Source organism: Wasmannia auropunctata, unplaced genomic scaffold (assembly GCF_000956235.1).
Source record: "Wasmannia auropunctata unplaced genomic scaffold, wasmannia.A_1.0 LD335983.1, whole genome shotgun sequence".
NCBI classification, from domain to species: domain Eukaryota; kingdom Metazoa; phylum Arthropoda; class Insecta; order Hymenoptera; family Formicidae; genus Wasmannia; species Wasmannia auropunctata.
Genome location: NW_012026907.1, coordinates 483112 through 499577, shown reverse-complemented (window position 1 = coordinate 499577; position 16466 = coordinate 483112). Strand labels below are relative to the sequence as shown.

At 38.9% G+C, this 16466-nt stretch overlaps 1 protein-coding gene across 1 annotated transcript in view; it reads right to left on the bottom strand.

Moving 5' to 3' along the window:
- LOC105454558 (tRNA dimethylallyltransferase, mitochondrial-like) overlaps positions 1 to 13913 on the bottom strand; it is a 54647-nt gene extending 40734 nt beyond the window's left edge. The window contains exon 1 of the mRNA XM_011697233.1: positions 13762 to 13913. Coding sequence (XP_011695535.1) covers positions 13762 to 13902 — 141 coding nt within the window. The 5' untranslated portion in view covers positions 13903 to 13913. The remainder of the gene's footprint in view (positions 1 to 13761) is intronic.
- Positions 13914 to 16466: the final 2553 nt, after the last annotated feature.

Sequence of the window (16466 nt, the reverse complement as noted above, 5' to 3'; positions counted from 1 at the left end):
CTCTCTCACTCTCGTCTCTTTCTCTATTTCTCTCTTCGTCCCTCTTCGCCGTGCTCTCGATCGGATCGTCCGTCTTCGTTCGACCGCCGTCACAAAACAACGGTCCCCCATGTGTTCTCAACTCAAGAGTTTCTCACGTCATCCTCTTATCAAGTTCAGAAACCGGTCCTCCCCCTTTCCCTCCTCGTCCGCGATCACGCGCAAATCATCGACCGCGTAGGCGAAAGATGCCGATCTACTACCGCCAATCCTTTCCTCCCTTCCCAATCCTTGAGAACATTTATTAGTCCACATTTTTTTTTCACCCTCAACGGTAGAGATAACGAAGAAGTATATAAGTTTCGAATATCTTTGAAAGCTGTCACCCTCTCTTTTTTACGTTATTTTTCAGCTGAAGTATCTCAAACGTGAAGTGTCTTAAATGATGCAATTCCAGATTCAAGATTTTTTAGTTTAATATTGATTTCAAATTTAAGTTAATTTTTTTTTTTTTAGTTTAGCGTTTAATATTTCAGAGAAGGCTTTGAAGTTCTAATATTTTACAGAAAGTGGAGAGTTTCGTAAAATTTAAGAGAAAGAGTACAGCATAAAATTATATAACATAGTAACAAAATTTTAATTTTTCAAACTTCGATATAATACACGATACTTCGATGTAATAAGTCTCTCGCGCCGATCGGTGATAAGTCGATACTTTCACCGAAACTATTTCGATATAAATGTGCGTGGCGGTTGACAGATAATTCTGAAAGCAGCTCTCGATGAAAGATCGTACAATGGCAATAAACCTTAGCGGTCTTAGCCGGTCGCGACTTAAAAGCATGCCACTTGTCTCGGATCACTTACTTATCTCCGTTCAGCGTGTGTATGTGCGTGTATGTGTGTACGCGACGACGTCGTTCGTATAGCGACCGGGTGTGTGCAGTAAATAGCGACGTACCCGGTATTTAAGGGTGGCACTTTCGTGAACGAGACGGATTAAGGAGACGGAACACTCTCTCGAGAGAGAGATCGGCTCGGAGGTGTCGTTGCCGTACCCCGATTTCACGCGAGAGCGAGCCTAACGAGACGTGGTGGAATCGCTCGCCGAGGCGAGACGTGGATAGCTATATCGCGCGACGCTCTATATGCGCGCGCGCGCGTCATCCAAGAAGCCGCGAGACTGCGACCGCATTATTAGCGCCCCTCCGATGCTACAACGTGTCAGACTCGCGCAAATCTCCCCCCGCCCCCGGACGCGACCCGGCTGTACGTGTACTCACCGCGTGTATTCGTCCACTTGGCATTTATGATAATTAGTAGGAATCCATGACGCTAATGGACCAACTCGCCCGCGTACGTGTCCGCGAGACACGCACTTGCATGCAGAGGTGGCCCCCGGTGCTTGTTCCTCTGCCTCCGTTCGCGCTGCTTATACTTAACCAGTCAGGAGTCAGTTGTCACTTGTAATTATTATACGCGGTGTAATGGTTTTTATGTGTATCCCCTGGATGCACCGTATTTCGTTGCATGCTCGTGTATTCTCGTCCATTACGAAATATCCAAATTCAAGTCTAATAGACATACTCTCTAAAAGTGAATAAGTGGAATTATCACTGATTAATTCTCAATACTGTTTGACAATGAAATTCTTTCACAATCAGTGATGCATTCGGTGATTTGTTTGAATTAGTACACGGAAAGAATTTGACACGATTTTGTTGAGAGGTCTAAAAATTTTGCTGGATACAGATCTGAAAATAATTCTTGTTGGGCCACCAAAATAATTTTGTTGGAAAGTTAAAAATGATAAGCATTGATATATAAAACATTTTGACATTCTAGCAATCAGTTTGACTTTCCAAAAAAAATTAATTTTAATTGTCCAACAAAAATTATTTTCAGATTTGTATTCAGCAAAATCGTTCTTTCTGTGTATATCAAACACTAAAACAATATTGAAATCACTCACTGCACGGAAAGAACAATTTTGCTGAATCTAGATCTGAAAATAATTTTTGTTCAATAATCAAAATAATTTTGTGCAAAAGTCAAAATAATTGCTAGAATATCAAAACGTTTTATAGCAATACTTATCAGTTTTAATATTCCAACCAATTATTTTGATCATTCAACAAAAAATTATTTTCAGATGTTTTTAGCAAAATTTTTAGACCTTTCAACAAAATCGTTCTTTCCGTGTGTTTATTATCACAGTTATAAGTACATTAAAATCAATAATGATTCCATTCATTCATTTGTAGAGAGTATAAACAGCAGAAATATAATTGACGTCAATAATTAAATAAGTCCGACGAAAATTGGAGAATTTCGCTTCTCTTTTAGATACAATTTACCACTATTTAGAAAAAGGAATTAATTGGTTAATCGAATGCACGCTCCTCGTTTTACCTCGATAGAGAGACTCAAAGATTCCAATAATTGTCACTATCTCGCGTGGCATATTACCGTTACCATTACCGATCGCAACGGCAAACAGCAGCGTTATTGCACGGTGAAGTAATAATTAAGAGGCAGGCGAAAGATAACGAGCATCTGACTCCCGTATTTCTCAGCCCGCCAAACTGGACGTGTTCTTTGTAATTCTTCTTCTGCTCAAGGATCTTATAACGCTCGAGAACGTCGCGTCGCTCGTGATGCGGTAATTAGATACGCGAGAGAAAATTGATTGCTACAAAGCACGTGAATTGATAAAAAGGAGATCGATAAGAGGATACTTGATCGCACGGTCGTTTCCTCGGTCTAGAAAAGCGCGTGGCGTTCGCGCGCCAATTGATCGGGTTAATTAAATTTTACGATGTTGTACAACGCGACGATTTATCGATGGGAGCCTATTCAACGGGGCAACTCTTTAACTTTTTCTCTCTCCCTCCTCGCCCCTCCCTCCCCCGGGATAGAACTGGTAATGCGGTGGCTTGTTATCGGAGAGGTTACGCTCAATGGACAAGATATGAACCTGCTCTCTCGCATCGTCTTTGAGAAACGAAATACGGATCTTTTTTTTTTTTCGTGAAACCCGTTCCTGCGTAAGGAAGTAAATTAGAATGTAAATGCGATATTTCTCCAGTTCAATTTAATTAGTGATCAATTAATCTTGGAAAACATCGTAATTTTATCGCCCGAGAAAGTTACTCGACGAATATTTTTTTTTGTATACGTATAGCATATGTATAACAGCAATGTTTTGACGATCAATGTATACTGACGTATTCAATCATGATTAAACAAGCATTTTGAAGCACGATATTTACTTTAATATTACATACATTATTTGTTAGTATTTATTTTGTACTATATATTATACAAGATTCTAAATGCGCATACACATAAATCTCAATGTTAATTGAATTTGTTAATAAATATATCAGATTTAAATTAGAAATGATTTAAATTAAAATTACGCTTACTCTCTCCCTTTTCCTAATTGAATCGCCTATTCAATATTGATACTTTTAGTTTATTATAGCAATCATGTATCCTTGATTTATCTTATATCATGTCGTAAAAATAACTGATTTTTCCTTAATTTATTTTCCGTCCTCATTCTTGAACGTCGACATCTCGTTGTACTTTTTCAAGAGCGTCATAAATTCCGAGAAGAAATCTTCCTAAAATCTACCGATTTGTCAAGGCGTTCAAAGGGCCTTCACCTGCCTCGGAGCGGTATAACCTTGATACGCAAATTACGCAAGCACCGCAAGAGAGAGAGAGAGAGAATGAGAGAGGATCGTCGGGCATACGTGCGCGCCACCGTTTATCATTAGCTATTCTGAATCTCATTCACGAGTAATCAGCGACGAGGCATTCCTCAGGCGGACTCGCGGAAATCGTCGTGTCGCGACGGTAGAATTCAAGGTAATATAGGCCGAGAGATCTGGTTTCTGCTTTAACATCTTGTTCCACTAATCGCTGCAAGCAATGATATTCACGTCGCAAATCCCGTCATGTCGCATACGACATTTCCACAGGGGAAATACTCTTACGCCAATTACAAGCTCTCTGTTTACGCCTAACGTCTGCAGGAATTGCACGGTTCGAGAAAACGCACGAGCCCGACAGGCACAATCGCCCGAGTCCCAGTAAGATTTATATACGCATTTGCTTCTTTTAACGCTAATCGTCTCAGAAATGGAAAATATATTTTCAGAGAAATGTCAGGATTAATTAGAGATGCTAATAAACGTCGAGAGATGCGCGTATCGAGAGGAACGATCGAATCGGATAAAATTCGCTTCTTCACCAGTCTTATCTCATTTCGTTATCTCGCGATTCGTATCTTCTCATGTCTGATTGCTGATGACTCAAACGTTATAAGAGCGGGAAATTTTTTTCTATTAACATTAATTAAATTGATAAGATCAATTCACTCATAGATCTCGGCTCGATTAAGCGCCGGCATTCGACGTTATAATTTTCACACTTTAGGAATGTTAGAAAATACTGCAATTAAATCGCTTCATAAATCGTAAAAAAAAAAAACGACACTGCATGACAGGAATGCATGAGACGAGCGAACGTCGAGCTGCTGCTGCTGCGGCCGCTGCTGCAGCATCGTGACCGTTATTGCGGACACGATCCAATTTCCATCGGCTCGACCCACGAATTATCCACGAATTCAAGCGATTTTAGTCCGAAAAACGTCTCGACGCTTTCGAGGTCGATGAACTGAGAGACCAACGCGTATTTCTGTCATTGCGCATTAACGCACGTTCGCCCACGTGGACGCGACGAGACATCTTGTTAAAATCTGACGAAACGAACTTCGCACCACATAAATATTGGTTCAATGCTAGACGCGTTTGTTATCATTTCATTAAACAATGGCACAGGCACGTTATACATATTTTTTGCGGACAATTCTTTAAACATACGTCCACAGACAATAATGGAAATAATAAAGGAAATAATTGTTGTCAAATTTTGAATTTATTTTTCTTAATAATAAAATTGTTATCGTCAATTTTTTTTAATTTTAAGTTATTGGACAATAATTCTAAAAAGCATTTCAAAAACAAATTCTATTTTTTTCATTTTTGAACATTTATAATTTTATCAAGATGAAAACATTGAAAATTTATTGTATTATAGATATAAGAGATTCAATAAAAATTTTATGATTGCATTATTTAGAGATGCTTTAAAACGTAATTTCATTAGCGTTTTATTAGCATTATTAATATTTAAAGTGTTAAAGTAATACTTAACTTAATAATAAATGTAAAGACAACCTCTCAAGCCGGCACATCGATTTCTTATCTAACTCATTCTAGATAAAACGTCATATCACTTGGCGCCAAACAGTACTGATATTCTACACGAATAATCATTACAACAATTACGACAGCATACTCTGCGGGGAATTACATAATGCATCCGCGAATGAATGTAGCAACTTAATCACGGAAGTATGACAAACTGTTCTCAGCATTCCTAATCATAAAAGAGATGACACATCTGTCATGTGGTTTGAACTCACCATACCACATCAAAGTTGCAATAAAATTATATATATATATATATATATATATATAATAATAGTGCAATTAATAGCATTATTTGGATTCTGCGATCACTTTGTCATAATCTTCTCGTTAAATTAGATTGAAAAATATATGTTTAAATTTGTTCATATTAATAGTATTCGATAAAAATAACAAATTTCAGAGAAAGTTTTAATGAGTAAAATCGAAATTGACTAAAAATCATCTCGTTGCTATTCTAAAAAATCTAAAAGTAAAGCTGCTCCTTTTCTTTTTTCGAAATGAAAGAGACATCACATCGCGCGTGACAAATAGACAAGTATTCGTGCTTATTAATCTGGAGATTATGAACAGAAAAAAACCGAGCTGCCGCGCTGTCACGTAAATCTGAAATTTATATACACGGGATTTTTTGAATAATTTACAATCAGCTGTACGACGCAATTTGCAAACGGTAAGATACCCTTAGATTAACGTGCGAAACCTACGATCGTTTCTCGCGCTACCAGCGATTTATGCGAATGGAATTACAAGATTGTTCCCAGTATCTCCCAGTATGTCTCGAGACATCTAAAAGTTGTACCGACGGCTACAAACGGCTACATTCTTAAGCGAATCTCGCATATAATGCATAATTAATAGGATGACGAGGGAAACAGCTGTAGGAAATGGAATTGGAAAGCGTCCTTGTAAAAAGGAGTCGCCGGAGGGATGTCCATTCGAACAATTGACCTGATTTCGACGTATTTCCAGGTATAGGTTCTAAACGAGATTCGAATGAAACGCGCCAAACGGGATTATCAATAATCGACTTTAGCGACGCAATCTCGAACAGCTGTCGTTTACAAATTTAATGCACCTACTTCTCGGAACTGCCGTGAACGAAGTTAAAATCAATAGCCTGCCCCCGCGCGAACGTAACGGTAAAAAGAGCGAGAAGAAAAAAGCCGAGGTGGTATTGCGATCCCTTAATATTGTACACGTCAAATGACGTTAGTGCTGATTGGCAATTACGTCACTCGGGCGTACCGCGGAGCTAAAATACATTCATTAATCGTGCGTAATTGTTACAAGATCTCACTCGACATCTTGATAAAGGCCCCTGCTGCACTTGCAACTCAGCGCCGCTGTAATAAAACAACGATGCAGCGCGCGCGCGAGCGCGTCCCGAGGCATCCGCGTCGACAAAAGAGCCTCGTAAATCTCGCGTCATCGCGTCGCCGTGGATTTTAAAACCGGTTGGCAGAGCCTGCCGTATACACCGGCTATAACTCACGAGTTTTACCGCGATTTTCGTCCGTTCATAATGCACACCCGCACGTCGCGTGCTATTGAGGTGCATTCTGCCGCGCCGACCGTCACACAGTTTCCGCGCGCGTGCAATTGCTGCCAAGGACGATCCTCCGGAGAAGGGAGCGCGATGTCCCGTTTCTTTTTTTTTTTTTTTTCGAAATGTGTTTTCAATTCAATAAAAATGACGAAGCCGTTTATCAGAGTCTCAATTAACAGACGCAAATTTCCGGCCAATATCATACAAATATTACATAATCTTGTTCTTGCATTAATTTTGTTAATTATTGTAGAATGTTAGTGATTTAGTAATTGACAAAATTTATTACTAATACTAATTAATTTTGTTAATTAATAAATCCCTAATATTCTCTCTACAATTAACAAAATTAGCAGAGACAACATGTATATGTAATATTTGTATAATATTAGTTGGGAATTCGCGTGTGGTAATTAAGACTCCGATATGATAAATGGCTTTGTCATTTTTGAATTGAAACCCGGTGAACTGAAAAGAAATTTGTTAATTACTACTACTGTTGTACTACTCAACTCACTAGTACCACATAATACTATTGTACTTTCGTATAATTAATACACAAGTATAGAGTACACTATTACATACATTCGTTGCGAACATTTTATATTCGCATAATTATACAACATTAACTTAAATACTTTCCATAAAAGAGATGGAAAGATTATGAGTTAAGAAGACATATAAATCCCGATTTCTAATTAACAACGTGAAATACCTTTCGTAATGTCTCATTTGTGCAATAATGAAAGTAACATCCTAACGGCGGACATCCTATACATATTGCTCTCTCGCGGGCACGCTCCAGTCGCATGGATTTAAAACGAAAGTTTCCATGCGTGGCACGCAGCCGGTTTTGCCGGCGAGCGCGCGCGTGGCAAGCACTATTTTCAATTCAAGGACCAAGGTACGTTGCCTAGCTGCCGCGCGGATCGGTGTCGCCGATAGAGTATCAACGAATTTCAGGCGCGCTATCGCACGTCTCTCTCCGAACGGCCCGTTTATCGCCGGATTAAATGGCGCATACATCCGTGAGAGAATACGGTACCTTTAACGCTTTATTATTTCAACTCCCCCATCTCGATACGAGCGACCTCGAGTCGAATACTTTTCCCCCCTTCCCCAACCCCGGCTGCAAAATAATACCTCGGACGACTCTTTGCATTTTGATTTTATTCACGGAGAGATATTTATTTTAAAATTTACCTTGAAAATCATGTTAATCGTAGAACAACATAGTATTATTTCGACTAATCTTATATGTGATTTTCATTATTTTTTTAAATATAGGTATACTATACAACAAATTTGTTGTAGTGCACAGTAAAATTTGTCGAAATGCTATATTGTCCCAAAATTTTCAAAGAACATGATTTTCAAGGTAAATTTTAAAAGGAAATTCTTTCCGTGTTAACGATATTAGGGTCTGTGTTTTATAATTGAACTAGTGTACAATCTTCCACTGTCTTAAATCTATAGTGTCAAATTGAACCTTTAAGTTCGCCACTGCTCCTACTTAACAAATAGTTATTTTTAACAAATAAAATAATATAGTTATTTTTAAATAAAGCAATGAAATTTAACCCAAATTTGAGTTTTTGAACTGTTTTAAATTACTTAACTTCACTGTTTGAGTAAAAAATAACTATTTATTAAGTAAAGGAGCAGTGGCGACTCAAATGTGGTTCAGTTTGTGACACTATAGATTTAACAGTGCTGAACGTACAAGTGAAATATATAGGTACCTATGTGTTTGATATTCGACGAGAAAGCGAGAAATAGATTTCTAGTTCGGGGCAGTAATAAAAAAAAAAAAAAAAGATACCTGCAAACACACTCGCTGAAGTTTACGCAACCTCGCGCGCACGCGAGAGAGAGAGAGAGAGACCGGCGAGCGCGCGGAGAGCGCGTCGCGAGACGAATCCCCGCGTTAAATTCGTAATCGCGCGCAATTACCCTTTCGACCGCCGCGCGCGTACGTTACACAGAATTATAAACTAATTATACTTTCATGCCGCTTTCGTGTCGAGCCCGCGAACGCGCGCGCCGCGCCGTGCACTCCCTGATGAAAGGGTCGCCTAAACGTTCACTTTCTCAAACCGTGTATCAAGTGTGTGCCCCGCGCGTACGTGTAGCCTACATAACTCGCGGTTACACACGCACGCGGTATATCAATGCGCGTGTAATGTACACGTATATAAGCGATATATATAACGGTATAACAAAACCGCGCCGTGTATCGGCATTGCCGAAAGCGGGCGCGGGAGCGTTCGTGCGCGGCATGACGATAATTACGCGTTTCCACATGTAATTACAGCTCGTAATTAATCTCGTACACGACTGCAGCGTAAAATTAATCGCGCGATTATCGCATAATCCTAGTTTCAGAGAACGGCTACTTTATATTTCAGCATCGGAATATATAAAGTAGCACGGCCGTATTTCTTTGCGAGAAAAGATATATAATTCTTAAACGAAGAGATACATTTTTCTACTGAAAAATTTTCTATTATATTCTTTTTTTTTTAATCTACGATTTTATACGTTGTCACCTACTTTCGTGCGATTTCCAGAAGTGTTCCAAGGACGGGCTCTCCAATAAAATTACACTCTCGTGGAATTCTCACGGACTTGTACGGGAACTTTTGCGGCTCTTCAACTCCCTGATCAGAAATGCAGCGGATCATCTTAATGGATATTCACGAGATGAGAGAATCGCTTACAGTGTACCGGCGAAATATTCCAGCACGCCTTTTTTAACGGCAATACATATTAAAATTCTACGGGCTGAATATTTCAGAAATCGACCCGTGGCGTTGCCGAGAGAGTTACTTTCGGTGCATATTCTTCCGTCTGGCTAATTTTTAGGCAAATTGAGTTTCTACACGCTTCGATATTCCAGATAAAATAAAATGTTTATTTATACAAAACAGGTCTCGTCGAAAATCGTCAAAAATAGAATGATATTTTAATCAATAAATCGATTCCTCTCTCTTTAACATAATTTATACCTGTGCTTAATTTAACTTTTTTTTTTAAATAGCGAATTAACTCATAAAGGACACCTGGGTGCGAATTCGCACCAAGCGAATTATTTTAAAGTTTTATATCTTTTGAAAATAAAAAGCAAAATTAAAGCAAAATGTGTTTCTCAATGTAAAATTGTCTGACCAATCGATTGGTAATATTAAATTTTCGAAAAAAGAACTTAATTGTTTTCAAATTTCGTGTTAAACAAAACCATTCAAAAGAGAGGTGTCCTTTACGGATTAAAAGCAGATAAGGAAATTCAATTTTTCGGAGAATTTTATGCACTTGATAAAGAGATATTTAATAAGAGTAACGAAATCTCTAATTGAAATTTTATTTTAGATATTTTCCACCATTCGTATCTCGCAACTATTGCAATTCAATATATCGCTGTGTTGATAGAAAAGTGACACAAGTAAAAAGTTGATATTTTTGAGATAATACAAGAAAATTTTCTAAATTTCTCTAAATTTTGAGATGATGAAAGAAAGACTCTAAATCTTAAGATCGATTTTTTTAAGTTTAGAGTTCTCAACATTACATCTTTACCTACTAGAAAGAACGGATTCAAGAGAACTGTCGCAGATAATTAAATCTTATATTCACAGAACGATTCAATGATATTCGTATCAGACTTTTTACAGCAAATGTTTCAATCAATTTAGAACAGTCAAACTATCTTGACAGCAAAAACTCGATGAATGAATATCTCTAGTTCGGCGTCTGGCGCGCGAAGCCGAAGTCTTGAGCGAAGATGAAGAAGCACCTCCGCGCGCGCGACGCGGACGTCTGGTCGTGCGAGATACGTCCCAGGAGGATTCGATCGTCGCGAAAGGACGCCCCCGAGAACAATCCCGGCACTGATCGCGATTCCCCCCCCCCCCTCGAGCTAGGCCGCCGCGCCACGCTGCGCCGTTTGATGTTCGCTGAAGAGGGTCCGCGAGGACGGAAATTCGCGGATAGCTCTTTTTTTTCTCCGGCACGCGGGCGCGTGTGGGCGTCGTGACCGCCAGGGAGCACGTGATTTATGCACGCGAGTGAAGTCACGCGTGGCCGCGAGCGGGAAGCTAAATTGGAGCCGATACGCCCCGTGTGAAAAAGCTACCGAAATAAACGGACACGCGCGTACGCGAGGATGAGAAAAACCGCCGCGGTTTAGATCTCTTCCTTGTGTACGGAAACTGCGAATCAGAACGCCGCGGGAAAGACGCACGGAAAGAACGATTTTACTGGATTCCAATCTGAAAATAATTTTTGTTATACAATCAAAATAATTTTGTTGGAAAGTCAAACTAATTAGAATATAGAATATCAAAATAATTTTGTTGGAAAATTAAAAATGCTTATCATTTTTTACTTTCCAACAAAATTATTTTGATGATTCAACAAGAATTATTTTCAGATCTGCAGTATTTAGCAAAATTTTTAGATCTTCCAGCAAAATCGTTCTTTCCGTGCGGCGACGGGTCACGAGTATCAAAATTAGATCGTTGCGAGGCTTAAAAATTGAAGGTGCATGTCCTATAAGAGGATACATCTGTGTATCAAACTGATCTTTTTGCAAAATTTTCCATTAGCGCAAAAAAATCGCGCTTTCTCCAACTGTTCATTTATTGTACAAGAAACTGAAGAACACGTGTAGAAGTTCAGGAAAATTGTTTTAGACACTTACTTTGCGCGTTACAAAAATATTATTGGATGTATGAAGCATTCAATTACAAGCTAATTATATTAGCTTCTTCAAAAATTAAATTTTTTGAGAACTTCTTACGGTGTAGAAAAAACTAAAATCGATATTTGTATTAACAGGATTTCTCAGTAAATGATTTAATCGGCGAAAATACAAACTGCTCCAATTCCCTCGATTATTCCTCGAATATATTTGCGAGATGTAAAAAATGTAAAAAAAGTGCTACATATCAGCGATATACTCGTGGATGGTTCGAAATAAATTTCCCAATCTACACGCGCCTATACAATCGATTTTTTACAACTCAAGGTGAATCTTCTCAATCTTCGAAATAAAAGTTAACTTTTTTTTTTCGTTTAAAATAAGTATTTAAAATACTTCGCTTCCTTTCGACTTCTTTACTTAATTGAGTTTTATCGATTTCTTCAGAATAACGATGTTTAAAAACTGACAAAATATAGGTCAGGATAACAATTTGCATAAATTAACTCTTCGCATGTTAAATAATTTTTTCATCAATTAGAAGTGAATATTAATTCGCATTACAAAAATATTATTGGATGTATAAAGCATCCAATTACAAGCTGATTGCTTCTTCAAAAATTAAAATTTTTTAAATATTGTAATTTAATTTTTCATATAAAATTGCATCCTCTTAATATGAATAATTCTATCTGCAATCCTTTCGTTTCGTTAGAAGTGGAAGAGCTAGCCTCAGTCTTTCGAAACGTATCAGATAAGCGCTGGCGTGAGAAGCAGAGGAGGAATGTTAATGTCCCTGAATAAGAAAAAAAGCCTTCGACAAAAAGAGATGAGAAAGCCAATTTGTTTGTAAAGCAAGGGGAGTGTAAGAAGGGCCGACCTTTGACCGCCCGACAGAGGCGTCACGATATTAATTCGCCGGAAGTTCGTCCGCGACCGGAAGTCAACGGGTTTCACCGGCGCGGCGGGGCGGGTCCGCCGGAAAGACGGAATTCGATTTACATCGCGACGCGGATCACGCCGCGGCTGATCCTCGTGTCAAGGCCGTTACGATTAGTCATTAGATTACCGGACGCGCCTGCGATCCACGTGCGCGACAATTAAACCGGCCAATTTATAGGCCACGAGCGTGGTGTTCCGCGCGCTCGTAGCAGACCTGTGACCCGCGACCTCGCAGAACGAGAGAGAGAGAGAGAGAGGGAGAGAGAGATCGTCGTATCGAAGACGATGAATACCGCGGCGGAATCGAGACGCCAGCGATAATAATGACACCGATTGTGATAGCGATAACAATAACATATCGCGTGGTATCGTTAATGACGAGGTTGATGGACGCTACAATCAGAACCCAAGGAAATACAAACACCGCGGCTTAAGAGAGTTCTCACGCGCGCCTTATCATCGGTCGTATCATCGCTTTACGTGTAGCGGCCGACTGACGTCGAACCGCGATTTGTGTTCGTAACAGAGAGAGAGAGAGAGAGAGAGAGGGGGGCGAAGAAAGTGAGAGGAAGAAGAAGCGCTGTTTCTTCTCGCCGCACTGAATCGCCTTAACCAAGTGCCTCGTCAGACGGACTTAAAAGTCAGCATTACGAGCACAGGCGGATTTAAATACGGCCATCATTGTAGGATGGATTTTTACTTTCGGGCGTGTGAAACGTCTCGTGACGTTCGTTAATCTCGAATGAAGAAAAAAAGAACAAAATAGTGAAAGTTAAAATCGATATTTGTGTGAACAGGATCTCTCAGTGAATGATTTAATCGGCAAAAATAAAATACAAGCTACTCCAATTCCCGCGATTGTTCCTCGAATATATTCGCGAGAAGATGTAAAAAGCATTATTTTGCAGCAACGTTATCGACGTTCTCAGAAAATCGCGCTTCCATTGACGTCATCCGCGAGTGCTTCCGCGTTTAGCCTCGGCACTCGAGAGCAAACATTGATCGCTCATTTTTATCGCGATCACCGCGTGCTCGTCCCTGTGCCTGCATTAGGAGCACTTCCGCCACGCGGTCGTCTAGTCGCGCACACGATCACGTTCAATCGCGAGGACACCTCCCGAATCCGAGGCGCAAGTAATTCGGGATCGACGTTTCCCGGAAAAGCCGGCGCTTTCCCCGATCCCCACCCACGCCCGTTTAAATTCCTGCTTCCGAGAACGGAGTAAACAAGTTTGAAAGTCATGCGGCGGCCTACCTAACCTCATCGTCGGATCGGCCGTCCCGTGAATCGGTCGCTGCCAATCGCTCACCTGCATGCTGTCGGCCGAGATGATCTCCCCGGCGAAGCGGCGCGCCAGCTCGATGCTCAGCCGCGACTTTCCGGACCCGGTGGCCCCCAGAATCACCAAAATTGGCACACGCGACATCGCCACCTCGTTACGATCGACCATGGTAAGCGCGGTACTGGACGCATGCGCCGTGCTTGGCTCACGGAGCGCTCCGCGCGTCACGCCGCGCAGGCGCGGGCGAAGCGCGCGGAACGCGCGCCAGATTTCGAAACGACGGCAAGAGCCAGGGAGAGCGGGAACGACGAGGACGAGGACGGCTTCCATGAATCTCCACGCCGCGTGCGTGAGGTCGTCTTAGGCGATCTGGAATTACTACTTGTAACTTTATTTGTAACTTTGTGTCTCGTTTATTGCGTATATTGTATTCCATTTAACTTTGTACTTAAACTGAAAGTATATATAGTTATGGCTATCAAAAATAATCGTACCAGGGAATACTAGAACGTATTAAAGTCCAAAAAAGTCGTCCAAAGTCTTAAAATATTGATGATGTTTTGTAGAGCTATTAGAAATATATCTGATGTTTTTAAAATGCTTTATGTTCCGGTGTTATTCAATGCACAAAAATTTAAATTTATGATTGTACCAGGAAATACGTCTTAAAGTTCAAAAAAATTGTCTAAAGTCTTAAAATATTTATGATGTTTTGTAGAAACTATTAGAAATATATCTGATATTTTTAAAATGCTTTATGTTCCGGTTTATTCAATGCAAAAATTTAAATTCATGAAAAACGATAAAATATCAGAAGAGCATAACAAGGAAGAGATAGAGTACTTGTTGATTTATTATTGCAGAAACCATAATTTTATTATTTCTTTTTTCCATTTTCGTTATAGGCGTGCACATGAGTATTATATAACACAGAGATCAAATTTTGTCATTAGCAAAGTTATGTAAGTCATAAATCATTTGACATACCTACTGGTTTGTTAAGTAATTGCAGCTTCTATTTCTCATTAACGCATTTCCGCAAATTTTATTTTAACTGCTGTCGTTGCGAAATAATAAAAATTGCTAGGTTTTAATTGACAATAAATATTTTTCAGGCAATATTATATCCAAATTGAATATATCGTATGCATTCTAATCAATACATGCTGCAGTCAATGATTATACATATGATTCAAGAAATGTCTTATAAAAAAATCTTCACACATTTCTTTTAGAAAGCCTTGAAGATGATTTTTTTAATACTCTTTAAGACTCTTAAAGACATTTAAAAAAGACTTCAAGATGCCTCTTAGACACGCATATGGTTTAGATTGTTTAGAATCTTAACCCTTGTTTGACACACTGGGGTGTAACACACCCCAGGCCCACTTTTCGTTAATTTGAAGTATGTAACCCTGAGAAAAATTGTACATAATGCACTATATCTACCCCAGTGTGTCAAGCACGTCACGCCACAGAAGTGTGGCAAGTAAGGGTTAATTGTCAGCATTCGTTTCAACTTAAGAAGTTAGAAAAAACATGCGCTTCAACTGGAAGCTCAACTTAAAAAATAAGAAACAGAATTTATCTTACCTGTTGCAGAAGATTTGAATACGAAAAATATTTTAACAATTAAATAAAACATGTACATTTATTCAAAGATAAAAATCTCGATATGTGAGAGAAAAGTTTCGCTAAAAGCTTTACGTGTTACTCTAACTGTATTGAAACAATGAAACTTGCAAAGCTTACGTAAACTTTTCGCATATACCTATTACGAATTATTCATATCTAACTCTTCGTAATAAGACACGTTACGATGATGACGCAACGATTTTCTACAAATAGCATCTGTCCGTGACGCAATAAACAGTCAAAATCTCGAGAAGCGTTCCGCGATAATATCCGACCTATATTGATAAAATAAATCCGGATCTCGCGTGAGAAATATTATCGATATCGGTGAATAATATAACGACCGAATTCTACACCACGACTGCCATGAACTGGCATGCAAATTGCGTGCAGCAAAAGTTGATCCGTAGACTGATGCAATTTCGTGTATAAAGGTATTTGTGACACTCGGTATAGGTATACACAGCAGTGCAATTTCTAATAGACTATTACTTTCCATTATTCCAATCTTGAGCTTTCGAATATATATTATATAAATTCGCAGATATGATATGACCTAAGTTAACGAAATTCTAAATATAACAACTGGCCTCACCTCTTCTTCAATTTGGCTATTGATATGTACCATTTCAAGCCACAAGTATCAACATCTATGAGACTGAACTAAACATATATTTATATACTAAAGTGCTGTAAAGTATTCCTCTTTTTTAAATCTCTCTCAACAAAGTATTGGAACTTTTTTTTTTTAAATTTAGATTTTTTCTTAAGGAAAATCGGGCATATACATCTATAAGATTTTAAATTTCAAATTTATATTTAAATACCTACTTTTGCATTTAATCATAAATATAAAATTGTTGTTTAAAAGATTCTACCTCAGTTGTAAAACGCGGACGAGATTTCATCGTTTATCTAGATGTATATTTATAATGCAGTCTAATGAGACTTAGGACTTAAAATTTAAGAAAATTGACCAATTACAATCGATTATTCTTCTCACGTGAGATGAATAATCGACTATGTCGATTAATCAATTGTCTTAAGTCTTATAGACGCCGCATTAACACTTAAATTACAAAATCCCAGCATTTTCG